Raw genomic sequence first — 22,879 nt, 5'->3', positions numbered from 1 at the left:
GCCTGGTAGAGAAGTTCCAAAGATTAGATGAGGAGGGAACCATGTCTGTGGATGATAAAGAGTTCCGGAACCATGTCTGTGGATAACAAGGAGTTCCGGAACCATGTCTGTGGATAACAAGGAGTTCCGGAACCATGTCTGTGGATAACAAGGAGTTTATTTTGAATTTAGTGGTTAAGATAAGCGTTGTGTTTGTGTATTGCAGCAAGCTAATTTGCTGAGCACTAATAGGCAACCATCGGTAGTGAGAGAAGCAGAACAGACAGTGACCACTGGTGTAAAGTGAACAAGATGGAGGACGACATAAATAAACATCAGGCTGTGAACCAACGAACAAACAAAACAAAACTGAATATTCAAGGTGGTATTGTAGGGATCTACACTCGTCTTCCCCACTCAAACCCTTCGTGGTGATTGGTGAATATGTTTGACCTTTAACCCCCCCAGCCAGCTGCGATGCAGGGAGGGCACGTCAGTTCAGCCAGGTGTTCCAGAGCCTGGTCTCTCCCTCTGTCTCTCTTCCGGTCTCTCCTCATCGCCTCCGGACCGTTCTACAGCCAGCATTAATCTTCTGCTACGACAACAATACACCCAGAGAGAGATACACAGACTGAGAGGCAGGAGGAGGAAGAATAGCAGACCTTGGTCCAGGCCCGTATCAAAGGCAGCCAGAGGGAGGCAAGAAGAATAGGGCCAGATGCAGCCAGGCGTGTGTCTGCTTTGTGAATGTACGAACGGCCTGTAAAGGAAACGGACGGACAGAAACTATTGATGAATATTCACGCAGGTCATTACTTATGCAGGCACAGCGTTGGGTGGAAATAAGGCTGATTGTGTCTCAAGGTGTGTTTCTTTATGGAGAGATTATGGAGAGACTTTCGGTAGCTGAAAAGGCTTCGGTACAACAGCATCTGGAGAGTAATCATGCCTGTGGTTTGAGAGTAACGATGCCTGTGGTTTGAGAGTAACGGTGCCTGTATTTTGGGAGTAACGGTGCCTGTGGTTTGGGGAGTAACGGTGCCTGTGGTTTGGTGAGTAATGGTGCCTGTGGTTTGGTGAGTAATTGTGCCTGTGGTTTGGTGAGTAACGGTGCCTGTAGTTTGGGAGTAACGATGCCTGTGTTTTGGTGAGTAACGGTGCCTGTGGTTTGGTGAGTAACGATGCCTGTGGTTTGGTGAGTAACGGTGCCTGTGGTTTGGTGAGTAACGGTGCCTGAGCCACTGCCTGTTCACCCCGCTATCATCCAGAAGGCGAGGTCAGTACAGGTGCATCAAAGCTGGGACCGAGAGACTGAAAAACAGCTTCTATCTCAAGGCCATCAGACTGTTAAACAGCCACCACTAACATTGAGTGGCTGCTGCCAACATACTGACTCAAATCTCTAGCCACTTTAATAATTAAAATTGGATGTAATAAATGTATCACTAGCCACTTTATATAATGTTTACATAACCTACATTACTCATCGCATATGTATATACTGTACTCTATACCATCTACTGCATCTTGCTTATGCCGTTCGGCCATCGCTCATCCATATATTTATGTGTACATATTCTTATTCATTCCTTTACACGTCTGTGTGTATACGGTAGTTGTTGTGAAATTGTTAGATTACTTGTTAGATATTACTGCACGGTTGGGAAGTAGAAGCACAAGCATTTCGCTACACTCACATTAACATCTGCCAACCAACATCTGCTGACCAAAATTTGATTTGAAGACATATTTCATCAGAGAATAACAAGACTAGTCAACAGAGAATAACAAGACTAGTCCGACGGGCCTGTTAGGAAGAAAAAAAAATGGAAGATGAAATGAAATTACCGGAATAATTTAGGTAAATTACCTCTCTGATGTTGGCTTAATGAAATCCAATAGTTATTTCTGCTGTTCCTAATGGTCCATCTGTCATCTGAATCAACACAAAGCCCTTGGAGGCCTTATTGCACAAGCTTCATTGGGTATTCATATGTCGGGTCCAAATTTTCAAGACAAATACAACAACAACAACAACAACAACAGCAGCAACAACAACAACAACAACAACAACAACAACAACAACAAAAAACTCCATCACAACCGAATGAATATCTATGCACCTTGCAGCGTAGGCTTGGTCTAACGGAGCACATGCAACACATTAAAAAGCCATCTCGCTAAAAGGTACATCGTTAAAGTTACCCCATTGGTGTTATTGATCCCTGTATTCATCAACCATTAAATGAAGGTATTATCATGCTAATCAAACATTATCAACCTGTTTTTTTATTTTTATTGAAATTTCAAATGAAGAAAACTTGTGTTTTCCAAATGGCGTTGTTCAGACCTTTTGTGGACTGTAGGTGCTGGCACAGAAACAAAGACGCAACCGTTAGTAGCCATTGTCCTCAATGATTATTAAAGTAAACAGAGAGTGTAGAGTGGAGGCAGCTGCAGGCACTTGAGGGGAGCGTCCGTGAAGAGGGGAGGAAGAGAGGGGAGGAAGGGTCCGGGCCCAAGCAACCCACAAGACTCTCTGTTATGAGAGGTGAGCCCATTATTCTGAGGCTTCTAGAGAACAGCAGAGCGCTACTATAATTAGCTTAGAAGAAGATCAGGGTGGTTGTCATTACACACCAAACTGAAGGAAAACGTATTAAAACAGGGAGGGACTGTCAGGACTCAATTAGAACTGCTCGTTTTCCCTTTCTGTTGAAAATGTTTCGATACGGTGCGCCTTAATGAACAGGGCCCCAGATCTATCTCTGGGTTCCTCACAAGGTTTCTTCCTTTTCCTTAGGAAAATAAAAAGAGTCGACACCAGAACACTGATAAAAGTTCACACACTTTTATTGTGCAACGTTTCTGACCCATGATGCATCTGTCCTTTATTTCATGGTTATTTTGTTAGTTTGTACCCAGCACCGGCATGTTATTGGATGTGTCGTGAGCGTTTGAAACCAATCTGCCTTTTCCTTGACACTGTGCTTCTGCTTGCTCTACTGGGGGGGGGGGTTCTCTGATCCACGAAGGAAAAGCTATAAAACACATTAGATAAGATCAGAGAGGAGAATAAAAACCCAAGACGGGAATCTGTACATAATACTCTGGGATGTTTTTAAATGGGGTTTCCCAAGTATTGTATACGGCACATAGAGAATCTGCTTCCTGGGTTTCAACGAAGAAGAGTTCACCATGAAATACAACGCTGCTAAATTGAGGCGACTTGAAGACTGTACCGAAAACACTGTGGCCCGGGTGTTACACTGCATGTTGCCTTGCCACGGACGGACAGAACTATCTCCAGAGGGCGAAGGAAAGGAAGTGGTTTCTCTTCTCTACCCCCCCCCCAAAAAAAGAAGCTTCAATACAATGTGGAAATGTCTGCGTATGTAATGGCACCCTTCTCCCCCCTCAAACCTGTAAAGGGGCCCTAATAGAGTGAATCGGATGCCGTTTAGTATGCAAACGATGTTTGCGGTGGTTTCGATGAGAGGAGCAATGCCCACTCAGTGGACAGTCATCCCAAAGAGCAGGAAAAGTTTCTGCACCGGGGGAAACCAAGAGACTAGACATGAAGAGGTGACCCTTTAACCAACCCCCAGGAACAGCACTGTCAAAACACAGAACCATGACATGGGACAGCCACGCAGAACAGGCGATCTAGAATGGACTTCATCTTGTCTGACTGAGCAATTCTTTAGACTAGAATTATAAAAAAACGTATTTGGCTTTAAAAATTGGTAGCATGGATAGACCATTTACAGCTGATTGAAAAGCCCTCTGGTGCTAAGAGGAACACCGTAAAATCTTGATGCTTTTTTGGCACGTGACCTCTTCTTGATGCAAGTGCTTTGAATGGAAAAGTTGAATATTGAGACCGATCAGACCTGGTAAGTTCATCAGAGAGCCAGTATAATATTGAGACCGATCAGACCTGGTAAGTTCATCAGAGAGCCAGTATAATATTGAGACAGAACAGACCTGGTAAGTTCATCAGAGAGCCAGTATAATATTGAGACAGAACAGACCTGGTAAGTTCATCAGAGAGCCAGTATAATATTGAGACAAAACAGACCTGGTCGGTTCATCAGAGAGCCAGTATAATATTGAGACAAAACAGACCTGGTAAGTTCATCAGAGAGCCAGTATAATATTGAGACAGAACAGACCTGGTCGGTTCATCAGAGAGCCAGTATAATATTGAGACAGAACAGACCTGGTAAGTTCATCAGAGAGCCAGTATAATATTGAGACAGAACAGACCTGGTAAGTTCATCAGAGAGCCAGTATAATATTGAGACAGAACAGACCTGGTCGGTTCATCAAAGAGCCAGTATAATATTGAGACAGAACAGACCTGGTCGGTTCATCAGAGAGCCAGTATAATATTGAGACAGAACAGACCTGGTAAGTTCATCAGAGAGTCAGTATAATATTGAGACAGAACAGACCTGGTCGGTTCATCAGAGAGCCAGTATAATATTGAGACCGATCAGACCTGGTAAGTTCATCAGAGAGCCAGTATAATATTGAGACCGATCAGACCTGGTAAGTTCATCAGAGAGCCAGTATAATATTGAGACAGAACAGACCTGGTAAGTTCAGAGAGCCAGTATAATATTGAGACAAAACAGACCTGGTCGGTTCATCAGAGAGCCAGTATAATATTGAGACCGATCAGACCTGGTAAGTTCATCAGAGAGCCAGTATAATATTGAGACAGAACAGACCTGGTAAGTTCATCAGAGAGCCAGTATAATATGGAGACCGATCAGACCTGGTCGGTTCATCAAAGAGCCAGTATAATATTGAGACCGATCAGACCTGGTCGGTTCATCAGAGAGCCAGTATAATATTGAGACAGAACAGACCTGGTAAGTTCATCAGAGGGTCAGTATAATATTGAGACCGATCAGACCTGGTCGGTTCATCAGAGAGCCAGTATAATATTGAGATAGAACAGACCTGGTAAGTTCATCAGAGAGCCAGTATAATATTGAGACCGATCAGACCTGGTAAGTTCATCAGAGAGCCAGTATAATATTGAGACCGATCAGACCTGGTAAGTTCATCAGAGAGCCAGTATAATATTGAGACAGAACAGACCTGGTAAGTTCATCAGAGAGCCAGTATAATATTGAGACCGATCAGACCTGGTAAGTTCATCAGAGAGCCAGTATAATATTGAGACCGATCAGACCTGGTAAGTTCATCAGAGAGCCAGTATAATATTGAGACAGAACAGACCTGGTAAGTTCATCAGAGGGTCAGTATAATATTGAGACCGATCAGACCTGGTCGGTTCATCAGAGAGCCAGTATAATATTGAGACAGAACAGACCTGGTAAGTTCATCAGAGGGTCAGTATAATATTGAGACCGATCAGACCTGGTCGGTTCATCAGAGAGCCAGTATAATATTGAGACAGAACAGACCTGGTCGGTTCATCAGTCAGTGACACATTGTATGATGTTGAATCAATCTGACATTTCAATCTGAGCAAAAACTGCTGAATGAAACCAACTAATAATAAGTGAATAATCTCAACATTAAATTCTCTCTTAGCCCCAGTTCCATATCTGTTTGTGCCTTTCAGCCAACTATAATGTCTTGGTCACACAAACAGATCTCTTTCTTCAACCAAAAATAAACAGTGGATTTGGCTGTGGCTTGTTTTTGGGACGGGTTGGTTTTATAAAGATGTTTAAATCGCTGCGGGTGTGTTCAGCAGGCCACAACGTTTGTGGAGCATTATGTACAACCACATACCTCTCCGGGGTTTGTTAAAGAGAGTCACAACACTGCTCTTTGTAACGCTCAACAACGTTAGTGCCTACTGAACGTGGCCCTGTTGCTGTGATGTAAGGCTGGAATCACATGTCGAGCAGAAGAACGCGGGGATCCTCCACCACAGACTTGATTTTACGCAGGAAGGTGACTGCCTCTCTGCCGTCGACCAGCCGATGGTCGTAGGTCAGAGCCACGTACATCATGGGCCGGATCTCCACCTGATGGAGAGAGAGAAATAACTATACAGCAGACAGTAGAAACAAAATGTTGATTAAAAATGTATAAAATTTGCCTTCGGCTTCGAAATAATGTCCAATTTAAACTTCTGGATGGAGATGAATTTAACTTGTTGGCATACAGACGGGAATGCACTGCGGGTGAGACCCACCTTGCCGCCGATGGCTACAGGCCTGTCGAAGATACCGTGCATGCCCAAGATGGCAGACTGGGGTGGGTTGATGATGGGCGTGCCAAACATGGAACCAAACACTCCTCCGTTACTGATGGTGAAGGTTCCTCCGTCCATGTCCTCCACAGCCAGCACATTATTACGAGCCTGGACAAAAACACACACACAGCAGTCGAGTTTGGGTCATTATTCAATGCCATTAGTTTCATAGATTTTTTTTTTTTTCCCTTGAAGAACTTCTTGGCAGCTTTGATCATCAAGGTGATGTTATCATATTGACGTTGTGAAAAAACTAATCAAATCAAACTTTATTAGTCACATGCGCCGAATACAACAAATGTGGAGGCTATATACAGGGTATCACGGTACAGAGACAATGTGGAGGCTATATACAGGGTATTACGGTACAGAGTCAATGTGGAGGCTATATACAGGGGGTACCGGTACAGAGTCAATGTGGAGGATATATACAGGGTATTACGGTACAGAGTCAATGTGGAGGCTATATACAGTGGGTACCGGTACAGAGTCAATGTGGAGGCTATATACAGGGGGTACCGGTACAGAGTCAATGTGGAGGATATACACAGGGTATTACGGTACAGAGTCAATGTGGAGGCTATATACAGTGGGTACCGGTACAGAGTCAATGTGGAGGCTATATACAGGGGGTACCGGTACAGAGTCAATGTGGAGACTATATACAGGGGGTACCGGTACAGAGTCAATGTGGAGACTATACAGGGGGTACCGGTACAGAGTCAATGTGGAGACTATACAGGGGGTACCGGTACAGAGTCATTGTGGAGACTATATACAGGGGGTACCGGTACAGAGTCAATGTGGAGACTATACAGGGGGTACCGGTACAGAGTCAATGTGGAGACTATACAGGGGGTACCGGTACAGAGTCAATGTGGAGACTATACAGGGGGTACCGGTACAGAGTCAATGTGGAGACTATACAGGGGGTACCGGTTAGTATGTTTAAGTCTCAACCTCAAAGTCCTCCACATCCTGTTACGAGCATGGAGAAAACACAAGGGCCATGTCTCAATACTTTAAAATGTAAAAATGTAATAAATAAATAATAAATAAAATGTATCCCTGAATTGGATCACGTTGGCACGTTGGGTTTGAATCTTTTTGTTTTCACGGATCTCCGTTAAAAACGTCTTGGTGCCGTTTATCACAAGGTGACGCAATCCTCCTCTGTGCATCAGTTGGTAAAGCATGGTGCTTTGTAAACACCAGGGTTGTGGGTTCGATTCCCGGGAACCGCCGGTACGTAAAATGTATGTACGCATGACTAAGTCACGTTGTATAAAAGCGTCTGCTAAATGGAGTATGTTATTTTTTTTTTAAATGATCATTTGACGCGATCAAAAGTAAAGCACAACCTCATGAGCTGATGTATCATATGTACTATAGACTCATTCATCCCATTCAGACAAAGCCTTGTTACCTTCTCTCCCAGACCGTTGATGGTTTTCTCAATGTCGGCAAAGTTCATGGTCTCTACGTTGCGAATAACCGGTACAACCAGTCCCTGGTGAAGAGGAGCACATATACAAGGAAATGACGCAGACCTTTCTGGTCAAAACACCAAGAGAACCACAACCAACCAACCGAACCAAACACAACCAACCAACCGAACCAAACACAACCAACCAACCAACCAACCAACCAACCAACCAACCAACCAACCAACAGAACCAAACACAACCAACCAACCAACCAACCAACAGAACCAAACACAACCAACCAACCAACAGAACCAAACACAACCAACCAACCAACCAACCAACAGAACCAAACACAACCAACCAACCAACAGAACCAAACACAACCAACCAACCAACAGAACCAAACACAACCAACCAACCAACAGAACCAAACACAACCAACCAACCAACCAACCAACAGAACCAAACACAACCAACCAACCAACAGAACCAAACACAACCAACCAACCAACCAACCAACAGAACCAAACACAACCAACCAACCAACCAACAGAACCAAACACAACCAACCAACCAACCAACAGAACCAAACACAACCAACCAACAGAACCAAACACAACCAACCAACCAACCAACAGAACCAAACACAACCAACCCAGTCGACACCACACACTGATACAAGGAGCTCCAGCCCTTCAGAAATAAAACAGCCCAAGACCCAGACATGACAAATAGGGGAAATTACAACAACAAAAAATAGGTTCATAGGTTCAATAGGCAGAATGTATAGGTCCACATGTCCTCTGTGCCTTACCTTTGGAGTGGCCACAGCCACACTGATGTCAACATAATCCCTGTAAACGATCTCTTTGGTTGTATCGTCAATCACTGGGAAGAGCAAGAGAAGAAATATCAAAACATTCTCACTTTTTGTTTTTTTAACTTCAATACCATTACCGTTTCAATCCAATGCATTCTGGGCTCTCAAGCAAAGACATTGAGTTAGAAGTGTCAAAAGCTATTATGAGTTGATGTGTATAACCTTCCTCCTATAAACAGAAGACCATCACTTCATCAAAGCCAGTTTACTTTAAAATGTAACCCGCTGAAATAAGTGTCTGTGGTGTTGGAAGCAGAGTTAACAATTGGGGGAATTTTTTGTCGTTGTTGTTATAAATTCCAAGAAATCCTGGTTTGAGGATTCCAGATTTCCTGCTCATTCCGGGAATTTTCCAACTAAGATTTGAGAAAGACAGAGAGAGAGAGTCTTAACCTCCGTTGACAGAAGGCTGGTCCATGAGAGCGTGGGCTGAAGCCTTAATGAAGGCCGACATGAAGCCAAGCTTGATGTTATGTCTCTTCAAGAAAGCATCTTTATGGAGCTTCCTCATCTTCTGGATGTTGCTGCAGAGGGAGGGAAGAACCGTTAGAGCAGGCTGTGTCTGTAGGAAGCATCTTTACGGGGTTTTCCTCATCTCCTGGATGTTGCTACAGAGGGAGGGAAGAACCGTTAGAGCAGGCTGTGTCTGTAGGAAGCATCTTTACGGGGTTTTCCTCATCTTCTGGATGTTGCTGCAGAGGGAGAGAAGAACCGTTAGAGCAGGCTGTGTCTGTAGGAAGCATCTTTACGGGGTTTTCCTCATCTCCTGGATGTTGCTGCAGAGGGAGAGAAGAACCGTTAGAGCAGGCTGTGTCTGTAGGAAGCATCTTTACGGGGTTTTCCCCATCTCCTGGATGTTGCTGCGGGAGGAATGACTGTTAAAAGACTGGGTCGTTTTTTTTGGAAAACACGCCATTTTGAAGTGTCTGTAGGGTGGCATGTGCATCCGTGAAACCACCGGGCCTTCTGGGACGAATAAAGTGACATTGCATTGGACATCCAACAGCAGCATCGTGTTGCATCGTCTCACCTCATGTCTATCTCGTTGAAGGTGGTGAGCATGGCACAAGTCTGCTGAGCCCTCCTTCAGTCGCTGGGCGATCCTCAGCCTCATTCGATTGATCTTGACCTGGACGAATGACGAGACAAATCGGTTGGTTGTTGATTGGACGCATCTGTAGGTTTAAAAAAAATAAATAATTATAAACGAGAGTGAGACACTTCTCTTGGTTTGAAACCAGCCTAAGGCTTTTATCCCTGCTATTTCATCTCGTTCTGTCAGTACGGCGAGTGTTGGCCTGAACCTGGCCTGGTGTAGAGAGGTCGTACCGTGCTCTCTGTCCTGGCCCCATGGGCTGCTGCTGGTGGTGCTGGTGCAGTGGGCTTGACCGCAGAAACTAGAGAGAGAGAGAGAAAAAAGAAAAGCTTTATTACACAAAACAAATATCAGTTTAAGTGAGTCCCCATCACCACTTAAATGTTGTAACAATTCTACTAAAGTCAACATGAATGAAATGTTTGTTTATAAAACAGCAGCTGACGACCTACAAGGTTTGGCTTGTGCTGCCACGGCGACAGGGACGGCGGCCATCGTTGGGGGAGGGGCTGCTGCTGCAGGGACCTCTGCTGCTGGGGCGGCGTTGGCTGCTGCGGCTGACCAGAGAAGAAGAGACATTCAGATCTAGCTACAGATCGCTACACCAGATAACGTGACAGAACCAGAGATTGTTGGTATCCATTATACTGGCCATCTCTGTTCTAGATTCTGGCCAAACATGCATCGACTAAAATCTCCGTCTCCTATCTATCTATCTATCTCCTACACTATCAACAAGGCAGGTCCTACAGGCCCTAGTTTCTATCTTCTTAACAACACTATCAACAAGGCAGGTCCTACAGGCCCTAGTTTCTACCTTCTTAACAACACTATCAACAAGGCAGGTCCTACAGGCCCTAGTTTCTACCTTCTTAACAACACTATCAACAAGGCAGGTCCTACAGGCCCTAGTTTCTACCTTCTTAACAACACTATCAACAAGGCAGGTCCTACAGGCCATAGTTTCTACCTTCTTAACAACACTATCAACAAGGCAGGTCCTACAGGCCCTAGTTTCTACCTTCTTAACAACACTATCAACAAGGCAGGTCCTACAGGCCCTAGTTTCTACCTTCTTAACAACACTATCAACAAGGCAGGTCCTACAGGCCCTAGTTTCTACCTTCTTAACAACACTATCAACAAGGCAGGTCCTACAGGCCCTAGTTTCTACCTTCTTAACAACACTATCAACAAGGCAGGTCCTACAGGCCCTAGTTTCTACCTTCTTAACAACACTATCAACAAGGCAGGTCCTACAGGCCCTAGTTTCTACCTTCTTAACAACACTATCAACAAGGCAGGTCCTACAAGTCATAGTTTCTACCTTCTAGACCACACTATCAACAAGGCAGGTCCTACAGGCCCTAGTTTCTACCTTCTTAACAGCACCATCAACAAGGCAGGTCCTACAGGCCCTAGTTTCTACCTTCTTAACAACACAGCAGGTCCTACAGGCCCTAGTTTCTACCTTCTTAACAACACTATCAACAAGGCAGGTCCTACAGGCCCTAGTATCTACCTTCTTAACAACACTATCAACACAGCAGGTCCTACAGGCCCTAGTTTCTACCTTCTTAACAACACTATCAACACAGCAGGTCCTACAGGCCCTAGTTTCTGCCTTCTTAACAACACTATCAACACAGCAGGTCCTACAGGCCCTAGTATCTACCTTCTTAACAACACTATCAACACAGCAGGTCCTACAGGCCCTAGTTTCTACCTTCTTAACAACACTATCAACAAGGCAGGACCTACAAGTCATAGTTTCTACCTTCTAGACCACACTATCAACAAGGCAGGTCCTACAGGCCCTAGTTTCTACCTTCTTAACAGCACCATCAACAAGGCAGGTCCTACAGGCCCTAGTTTCTACCTTCTTAACAACACTATCAACACAGCAGGTCCTACAGGCCCTAGTTTCTACCTTCTTAACAACACTATCAACAAGGCAGGTCCTACAGGCCCTAGTTTCTACCTTCTTAACAACACTATCAACAAGGCAGGTCCTACAGGCCCTAGTATCTACCTTCTTAACAACACTATCAACAAGGCAGGTCCTACAGGCCCTAGTATCTACCTTCTTAACAACACTATCAACAAGGCAGGTCCTACAGGCCCTAGTATCTACCTTCTTAACAACACTATCAACAAGGCAGGTCCTACAGGCCCCAGTTTCTACCTTCTTAACAGCTCTATCAACAAGGCAGGTCCTACAGGCCCTAGTTTCTACCTTCTTAACAACACTATCAACACAGCAGGTCCTACAGGCCCTAGTTTCTACCTTCTTAACAACACTATCAACAAGGCAGGTCCTACAGGCCCTAGTTTCTACCTTCTTAACAGCTCTATCAACAAGGCAGGTCCTACAGGCCCTAGTTTCTACCTTCTTAACAACACTATCAACAAGGCAGGTCCTACAGGCCCTAGTTTCTACCTTCTTAACAGCACTATCAACAAGGCAGGTCCTACAGGCCCTAGTTTCTACCTTCTTAACAACACTATCAACAAGGCAGGTCCTACAGGCCCTAGTTTCTACCTTCTTAACAGCACTATCAACAAGGCAGGTCCTACAGGCCCTAGTTTCTACCTTCTTAACAACACTGTCAACAAGGCAGGTCCTACAGGCCCTAGTTTCTACCTTCTTAACAGCACTATCAACAAGGCAGGTCCTACAGGCCCTAGTTTCTACCTTCTTAACAACACTATCAACATGGCAGGTCCTACAGGACCTAGTTTCTACCTTCTTAACAGCACTATCAACAAGGCAGGTCCTACAGGCCCTAGTTTCTACCTTCTTAACAACACTATCAACAAGGCAGGTCCTACAGGCCCCAGTTTTGTCGCACCTGGACTACTGTTCAGTCATGTGGTCAGGTGCCACAAAGACGGACTTAGGAAAATTGCAATTGGCTCAGAACAGAGCAACACGGCTGGCCCTTAAAATAACTAACATTAATAATATGCAGGTCAATCTCTCATGGCTCAAAGTGGAGGAGAGATTGACTTCATCACTACTTGTTTTTTGTAAGAGGTATTGACATGTTGAACACACCGAGCTGTCAGTTTAAACTACTGGCACACAGCTCAGACACCCATACATACCCCACAAGACATGCCACCAGTGGTCTCTTCACAGTCCCCAAGTCCAGAACAGACTATGAGAAGGCACACAGTACTACATAGAGCCATGACTACATGGAACTCTATTCCACAGTACTACATAGAGCCATGACTACATGGAACTCTATTCCACAGTACTACATAGAGACATGACTACATGGAACTCTATTCCACAGTACTACATAGAGCCATGACTACATGGAACTCTATTCCACAGTACTACATAGAGCCATGACTACATGGAACTCTATTCCACAGTACTACATAGAGCCATGACTACATGGAACTCTATTCCACAGTACTACATAGAGCCATGACTACATGGAACTCTATTCCACAGTACTACATAGAGCCATGACTACATGGAACTCTATTCCACAGTACTACATAGAGCCATGACTACATGGAACTCTATTCCACAGTACTACATAGAGCCATGACTACATGGAACTCTATTCCACAGTACTACATAGAGCCATGACTACATGGAACTCTATTGCACAGTACTACATAGAGCCATGACTACATGGAACTCTATTCCACAGTACTACATAGAGACATGACTACATGGAACTCTATTCCACAGTACTACATAGAGCCATGACTACATGGAACTCTATTCCACAGTACTACATAGAGCCATGACTACATGGAACTCTATTCCACAGTACTACTTAGAGCCATAACTACATGGAACTCTATTCCACAGTACTACATAGAGCCATGACTACATGGAACTCAGTACTACATAGAGCCATGACTACATGGAACTCTATTCCACAGTACTACATAGAGCCATGACTACATGGAACTCTATTCCACATCAGGTAACTGATGCAGCAGTAGAATTTGTATAGCTCCTTTTTTGATTCTACAAGACCATCAGACTGTTAAACAGCCATCACTAGCACAGAGCGGCTGCTGCCTACACACAGACTTGAAATCATTGGAACACTTGATGAGAGTGCAAGATGGAGATGGGGAGAGAGTGTACCTCCTTTTTTTGAGTTTGAAGAAGGGATTCCCGGCCTCTACCCTCCCTCCATCTGGCACCAGGAGCTCCGTGATCACACCGGCCGCCGGAGATGGCACCTGCAACGAGGTCTGAGACAAAACGCATACTTGTTATCAAACCGTACACACAGTTAGTCAAATTACAAACATACTACATTCCAGTATTTGATAGCTTTGACTTTTATAAATATCTGATCATCAATGACGTCAAAAGATGAGGCCCCTTTTTTCTCTCCACTTCCTGTCTGAATGACGTGCCCAAAGTAAACTGCCTGTAGCTCAGGCCCAGAAGCCAGGATATGTAATATAATATAATTGGGACCATTGGATAGAAAACACTTTGAAGTGTGTAGAAATGTTAAAATAATGTAGGAGAATATAACACAATAGATATGGTAGGAGAAAATCCAAAGAAAAACCAACCGGGAAATGTTTTAAACAGGTAAAGCCTATATTGTGTATTCCTATATACACCGCTCAAAAAAATAAAGGGAACACTTAAACAACACAATGTAACTTCCAAGTCAATCAAACTGTCTACTTAGGAAGCAGATCTAGGATGTGTTATTTTAGTGTTCCCTTTATTTTTTCGAGCAGTGTATAATGTGACTTCTTAGTGTTTACAGGACCTTGTCAGTCTCGATCTCACACACCACCTCATCCTCTTTCACTGAATCTCCAACAGCTGGAAAAGACCAAAGGAAGGTATTACTGTCCTGCACAAAACCTAGATGGCAACAAGATAGTAAACATGAGCTGAGTGGATTTTCCTGAGACCCCCCCCCGCTCCAAAAACTACCTTTCTCCCACCTGACATCGCCTTCTGTGATCGACTCAGAGAACGGAGGGGTGTTGACAGTGACAACTTCGTCCCCTGATCAAAAAAAAAACACAAAGATGTCTGGCAGATTTGATTTAAAACAGTAACTTGTTTACTACACAGAGAAAGGCTAGAGAGATGTTTGAATACATACTATGTGCTGTAGATGTCTTGAAGTATCTGGTGTGGAAGACAACAATTGATGACGGAGGCTCACATATGACGGCCTAGGAACAGTGGGTTAACTGCCTCAGGGGCAGAATGACAGTACCTTGTCAGCTCAGGGATTTGAAAAAAAAAAAAAATTGAGTGGGAGAGAGAGCGGAAGAGAAAAGAGTGAGAAAGAGAGGAAGAGCGAGAAAGCGGGCATTAGGAGAGAGAGTGAAAGACGGAGAGCGAGGAACTGAGGATATTATTATTAGTGTTCCCAACACAGTGATAACCACTGTTGAGTCAGTCTATTCTGGAGAACACTGGGTGTATGGCTACATTAACAGCTCCTTGATGATGGGGATATTTATCCACTTACAGGCCTTACGGTGATCTTTGATACTTAACCGACATAACAGTCATCATCCAAACAGAGTATGTTTTTTTCCCCCCGAATTTATAAAACAGAATAAAGGCCCATCCTCTAACATTAGTCCTAGGTTGGGCCATGTTAATCATGCACAAAACAGAACAACAACAAAAAAGGACTGAAAACAGGGAGGGGCTTACCTGGACTTGTCTAACGAGGAACGTTTTGTTTTTCGTTGAAAAAATGTTTTGTTACGGTGTGCACCAACAAAGAGGTCATTGTAAACCCTAACAACCTGAGCAGAGAAGGAGAGAGAAAGGCCTACTCACCCGAAGTTGTCCTCCCAGCCAGCACATTATTACCCTGAAAAGAAATGTTCAAGGGAGAAAGATAAATATCCTGTTTAATTCTCCACTGGGCAGCTTCAGAATCAATAGGCTTACATATTAATTCTGTGTGCGCACTTCCGTGAAGTTTCCTTTGAATCTGTAGCAATTGAGGCAAACATACCGCCGTGTTTATATCCTATAACGACCTCCCACAGGACTATAACTGTCTCCTAACACTACCTCCTACAGGCCTAACACTACCTCCTATAGGCCTAACACTACCTCCTATAACTACCTCCTACAGGCCTAACACTACCTCCTATAAATACCTCCTAACACTACCTCCTATAACTACCTCCTATAACTACCTCCTACAGGCCTAACACTACCTCCTATAACTACCTCCTACAGGCCTAACACTACCTCCTACCACTACCTCCTATAGGCCTAACATTACCTCCTACAGGCCTAACACTACCTCCTATAACTACCTCCTAACACTACCTCCTAACACTACCTCCTATAACTACCTCCTACAGGCCTAACACTACCTCCTAACACTACCTCCTACAGGCCTAACACTACCTCCTACAGGCCTAACACTACCTCCTATAACTACCTCCTATAACTACCTCCTATAACTACCTCCTATAGGCCTAACACTACCTCCTATAACTACCTCCTATAGGCCTAACACTACCTCCTATAACTACCTCCTATAGGCCTAACACTACCTCCTATAACTACCTCCTACAGGCCTAACACTACCTCCTATAACTACCTCCTATAACTACCTCCTATAGGCCTAACACTACCTCCTATAACTACCTCCTATAGGCCTAACACTACCTCCTATAACTACCTCCTACAGGCCTAACACTACCTCCTATAACTACCTCCTACAGGCCTAACACTACCTCCTACCACTACCTCCTATAACTACCTCCTACAGGCCTAACACTACCTCCTAACACTACCTCCTACAGGCCTAACACTACCTCCTATAACTACCTCCTACAGGCCTAACACTACCTCCTAACACTACCTCCTATAGGCCTAACACTACCTCCTATAACTACCTCCTACAGGCCTAACACTACCTCCTAACACTACCTCCTACAGGCCTAACACTACCTCCTATAACTACCTCCTACAGGCCTAACACTACCTCCTAACACTACCTCCTATAACTACCTCCTACAGGCCTAACACTACCTCCTATAACTACCTCCTACAGGCCTAACACTACCTCCTAACACTACCTCCTACAGGCCTAACACTACCTCCTAACACTACCTCCTATAACTACCTCCTACAGGCCTAACACTACCTCCTATAACTACCTCCTACAGGCCTAACACTACCTCCTAACACTACCTCCTACAGGCCTAACACTACCTCCTATAACTACCTCCTATAGGCCTAACACTACCTCCTAACACTACCTCCTATAACTACCTCCTATAACTACCTCCTACAGGCCTAACACTACCTCCTAACACTACCTCCTACAGGCCTAACACTACCTCCTAACACTACCTCCTACAGGCCTAACACTACCTCCTACAACTACCTCCTATAACTACCTCCTATAACTACCTCCTACAACTACCTCCTACAACTACCTCCTACAACTACCTCCTACAACTACCTCCTACAACTACCTCCTACAACTACCTCCTATAACTACCTCCTATAACTACCTCCTATAACTACCTCCTATAACTACCTCCTACAGGCCTAACACTACCTCCTAACACTACCTCCTATAACTACCTCCTATAACTACCTCCTACAGGCCTAACACTACCTCCTAACACTACCTCCTATAACTACCTCCTATAACTACCTCCTACAGGCCTAACACTACCTCCTAACACTACCTCCTATAACTACCTCCTATAACTACCTCCTAACACTACCTCCTATAGGCCTAACACTACCTCCTATAACTACCTCCTACAGGCCTAACACTACCTCCTAACACTACCTCCTACAGGCCTAACACTACCTCCTATAACTACCTCCTATAGGCCTAACACTACCTCCTACCACTACCTCCTACAGGCCTAACACTACCTCCTACCACTACCTCCTACAGGCCTAACACTACCTCCTATAACTACCTCCTAACACTACCTCCTATAACTACCTCCTAACACTACCTCCTAACACTACCTCCTACAGGCCTAACACTACCTCCTATAACTACCTCCTATAGGCCTACCACTACCTCCTATAACTACCTCCTAACACTACCTCCTAACACTACCTCCTAACACTACCTCCTAACACTACCTCCTATAACTACCTCCTAACACTACCTCCTAACACTACCTCCTACAGGCCTAACACTACCTCCTACAGGCCTAACACTACCTCCTATAACTACCTCCTAACACTACCTCCTACAGGCCTAACACTACCTCCTACAGGCCTAACACTACCTCCTATAACTACCTCCTACAGGCCTAACACTACCTCCTACAGGCCTAACACTACCTCCTATAACTACCTCCTACAGGCCTAACACTACCTCCTATAACTACCTCCTATAGGCCTAACACTACCTCCTATAACGACCTCCTACAGGCCTAACACTACCTCCTATAACTACCTCCTATAGGCCTAACTCTACCTCCTATAACTACCTCCTAACACTACCTCCTACAGGCCTAACACTACCTCCTACAGGCCTAACACTACCTCCTATAACTACCTCCTACAGGCCTAACACTACCTCCTATAGGCCTAACACTACCTCCTATAACTACCTCCTAAAAGGCCTAACACTACCTCCTATAACGACCTCCTACAGGCCTAACACTACCTCCTATAACTACCTCCTACAGGCCTAACACTACCTCATAACACTACCTCCTACAGGCCTAACACTACCTCCTATAACTACCTCCTAACACTACCTCCTATAACTACCTCCTAACACTACCTCCTACAGGCCTAACACTACCTCCTACAGGCCTAACACTACGTCCTATAACTACCTCCTAACACTACCTCCTACAGGCCTAACACTACCTCCTACAGGCCTAACACTACCTCCTATAACTACCTCCTAACACTACCTCCTACAGGCCTAACACTACCCCCTACAGGCCTAACACTACCTCCTATAACTACCTCCTACAGGCCTAACACTACCTCCTACAGGCCTAACACTACCTCCTATAACTACCTCCTACAGGCCTAACACTACCTCCTACAGGCCTAACACTACCTCCTATAACTACCTCCTACAGGCCTAACACTACCTCCTACAGGCCTAACACTACCTCCTATAACTACCTCCCACAGGCCTAACACTACCTACCACAGGCCTAACACTACCTCCTATAACTACCTCCTACAGGCCTAACACTACCTCCTATAACTACCTCTCACAGGACTATAACTGTCTCCTAACACTACCTCCTACAGGCCTAACACTACCTCCTAACACTACCTCCTACAGGCCTAACACTACCTCCTATAGGCCTAACACTACCTCCTATAGGCCTAACACTACCTCCCACAGGCCTAACAATACCTCCCACAGGCCTAACACCACCTCCTATAAGTACCTCCTACAGGCCTAACACTACCTCCTAACACTACCTCCTATAGGCCTAACACTACCTCCTAACACTACCTCCTATAGGCCTAACACTACCTCCTAACACTACCTCCTACAGGCCTACCACTACCTCCTAACACTACCTCCTATAGGCCTAACACTACCTCCTAACACTACCTCCTATAGGCCTAACACTACCTCCTAACACTACCTCCTATAGGCCTAACACTACCTCCTAACACTACCTCCTACAGGCCTACCACTACCTCCTAACACTACTTCCTAACACTACCTCCTATAGGCCTAACACTACCTCCTACAGGCCTAACACTACCTCCTAACACTACCTCCTAACACTACCTCCTATAGGCCTAACACTACCTCCTAACACTACCTCCTACAGGCCTAACACTACCTCCTAACACTACCTCCTACAGGCCTAACACTACCTCCTATAACTACCTCCTATAGGCCTAACACTACCTCCTACACGTTACCCCCCTCTTTCCTTCCCCACTGATACACGTTACCCCCCTCTTTCCTTCCCCTCTGATACACATTACCCCCCCTCTTTCCTTCCCCCCCTCTTTCCTTCCCCACTGATACACGTTACCCCCCTCTTTCCTTCCCCTCTGATACACGTTACCCCCCTCTTTCCTTCCCCACAGATACACGTTACCCCCCTCTTTCCTTCCCCTCTGATACACGTTACCCCCCTCTTTCCTTCCCCACTGATACACGTTACCCCCCTCTTTCCTTCCCCTCTGATACACGTTACCCCCCTCTTTCCTTCCCCCCCTCTTTCCTTCCCCACTGATACACGTTACCCCCCTCTTTCCTTCCCCCCCTCTTTCCTTCCCCACTGATACACGTTACCCCCCTCTTTCCTTCCCCACTGATACACATTACCCCCCCTCTTTCCTTCCCCACTGATACACGTTACCCCCCTCTTTCCTTCCCCTCTGATACACATTACCCCCCTCTTTCCTTCCCCTCTGATACACGTTACCCCCCCTCTTTCCTTCCCCTCTGATACACGTTACCACCCTCTTTCCTTCCCCTCTGATACACGTTACCCCCCTCTTTCCTTCCCCTCTGATACACGTTACCCCCCTCTTTCCTTCCCCTCTGATACACGTTACCCCCCTCTTTCCATCCCCTCTGATACACGTTACCCCCCTCTTTCCTTCCCCACTGATACACGTTACCCCCCTCTTTCCTTCCCCACTGATACACGTTACCCCCCTCTTTCCTTCCCCACGGATACACGTTACCCCCCTCTTTCCTTCCCCTCTGATACACGTTACCCCCCCTCTCTTCTTCCCCACGGATACACATTACCCCCCCCTCTTTCCTTCCCCACTGATACACATTACCCCCCTCTTTCCTTCCCCTCTGATACACGTTACCCCCCTCTTTCCTTCCCCACGGATACACGTTACCCCCCTCTTTCCTTCCCCTCTGATACACGTTACCCCCCTCTTTCCTTCCCCTCTGATACACGTTACCCCCCTCTTTCCTTCCCCACAGATACACGTTACCCCCCTCTTTCCTTCCTCACTGATACACGTTACCCCCCTCTTTCCTTCCCCACAGATACACGTTACCCCCCTCTTTCCTTCCCCACTGATACACGTTACCCCCCTCTTTCCTTCCCCACTGATACACGTTACCCCCCTCTTTCCTTCCCCTCTGATACACGTTACCCCCCTCTTTCCTTCCCCACGGATACACATTACCCCCCTCTTTCCTTCCCCACTGATACACGTTACCCCCCTCTTTCCTTCCCCACGGATACACGTTACCCCCCTCTTTCCTTCCCCTCTGATACACGTTACCCCCCTCTTTCCTTCCCCACTGATACACGTTACCCCCCTCTTTCCTTCCCCACTGATACACGTTACCCCCCTCTTTCCTTCCCCTCTGATACACGTTACCCCCCTCTTTCCTTCCTCTCTGATACACGTTACCCCCCCTCTGATACACGTTACCCCCCCTCTTTCCTTCCCTTGATACACATCATCCCCCTCTTTCATTTATCTTTTTTAAAAATGTTCTTTCTCTTTTTCAGCCTATGGTTTTCATCGGTCACCACCTAACAACAAACCTTCATACAATTAATGGATAATGTTTCCTATCGACAAAAAAGGAATCACAGTCACCAAACAAGTGGATAGTTACGCCAGTTGAATTGGTTGCTGTTCAAACAAACATTTGATGAAATGCATGCAATCTGATCCAGCACAGCGCCCCAGTACGGCCATTGCCTTTACCAGAGCAATGCATGTTATGTATTGGCCTGAGGCCTAGCTCTGATCAGGCCATTGACAACAAACTAGTTTGGCAATGTGTGTTTACTCAAAACGGGGGAGCTGGAATAAATCCTCTTTGGAAAAGTAATGTGTGTGGCACAGTGTTTAACACAAAAACCTCAATCAAGTAGCAAACGATTTGTCATAGGCATATAAATCTGACTCTTCTCTTAGCTATCTGGTAGTGGGTCAGTGTGAAATATTCAAAGTGTAGCTAGCTATAGGTATGCTTAAACTGGCCAAGGCATAGGTTAGGTTGTGTAAGTCGGTGTAGGTTAAAGTGGGGTTGCGGAGACACCCGAAGACTCGCTGAACTACACACAAGGTTAGTTCATGCATGACACGGGCTATTTCTAGCATAGGTTACAAGCAGAGGTCAAGCTGTAAAATGGACGAGAAAGTCCAAATGTACTGCTAGCTGGGTAATAACTCGCTTTCAGTCTGTGCATGAGAGTTGTGGCTCAAGTGTGTCTTGACAATGATCTGAATGTGTATAGCTAGCTAACGTTGTTACCTAAGGCAGTGGTTCCCAACCATGGGTACTTGACTCATAGCGGGTACTGGTGAAAACTCATGAGACCATAGGCTTACTACAGTAAAATGCATATGAGGGGGTAGGCTACTTCAGGGGTACCCAGGGCAGAGCACACAATTCAGTTGGTGTTACAACAACCGAAAAGGCTTGGGAACCAATGACCAAAGGCATTAGATCCGTGTTTACATGCCTGACAAGTCACACTCACGCTTCTTAATTTATATTAAAAAAAACTAAAAAACATAATGCTAGCAAAACTAGCTAATTATTTAGCAAATACGCTCCTAATCACTAGCTAGTAAGCTAAGTGAATGATTCTAGTGATATTCCTACCAACTGAGCACAGCTAGCTATCCAAATATGTATATTTCATAAATATAGTTAAGAGGGAAACGCAAGCCATTTCCGTAGCAGTTTATCTAGACCCCGGACTGGTGGCATTCTGTCCTTGGGTTGGGCTAAGGTCTATTCCCCGGTAGTTAACGTTATGGCCTTGGAAATAAATTAAAACAAGCTTTTGCCGAACCCAACCATTCGATACACGTGGAAATTGAATTGGTACTTCTCTCCTACCTGACTTAGCGCAGACAGGGAGCGCCCAAGTGTCCTGCAAAGACATCGGGAATGCGATAACATAGCGTCAACAGAGGTGTCAAAACGACCAAGGAAGCAGTACGGAAGTTCAGTACACCTGGGATGGTAGTAGGGGCGGTACCGTGGGTCACGACTAGAAGGGATCCACCTTTTGTCAAATGAACATCAGATTTTACTTTTCGTAGCAGCAGATTAAGGAGCATTTACGCAGTGTGTTATTAAGAGAATTGACGTGGCAGTTTAGGATCATTAGGTTAGGGTTAGATAAAACTGTCTATTTTTGACGTTCATTTGACAAAAGATGGATATCATCTAGCTATGACTGCTACCGACTGCCCCGACAGGAAATAACGAGGGACAAACCAATGTCGTTTTTATGATAGGGGAGATAGCTCATACCAAATAAATGATGTACAACTACAGACAGTC

At 45.2% G+C, this 22,879-nt stretch overlaps 1 protein-coding gene across 1 annotated transcript; it reads right to left on the bottom strand.

The window, feature by feature from the left end:
* Nucleotides 1-2,814: 2,814 nt before the first annotated feature.
* Nucleotides 2,815-22,768, bottom strand: LOC110529281 (dihydrolipoyllysine-residue succinyltransferase component of 2-oxoglutarate dehydrogenase complex, mitochondrial). Its single transcript, XM_036986815.1, is given in 14 exon segments — nt 2,815-5,993; nt 6,164-6,331; nt 7,650-7,733; nt 8,465-8,538; nt 8,924-9,054; nt 9,561-9,610; nt 9,612-9,705; nt 9,835-9,927; nt 10,079-10,183; nt 13,747-13,856; nt 14,396-14,451; nt 14,566-14,640; nt 15,436-15,469; nt 22,430-22,768. Coding segments are annotated over 14 exon segments (1,272 nt in total). The 5' UTR covers nt 22,493-22,768; the 3' UTR covers nt 2,815-5,858.
* Nucleotides 22,769-22,879: the final 111 nt, after the last annotated feature.

This window comes from Oncorhynchus mykiss, chromosome 8 (assembly GCF_013265735.2).
Source record: "Oncorhynchus mykiss isolate Arlee chromosome 8, USDA_OmykA_1.1, whole genome shotgun sequence".
NCBI lineage: Eukaryota > Metazoa > Chordata > Actinopteri > Salmoniformes > Salmonidae > Oncorhynchus > Oncorhynchus mykiss.
This window is presented reverse-complemented; position numbering and strand designations above follow the sequence as displayed.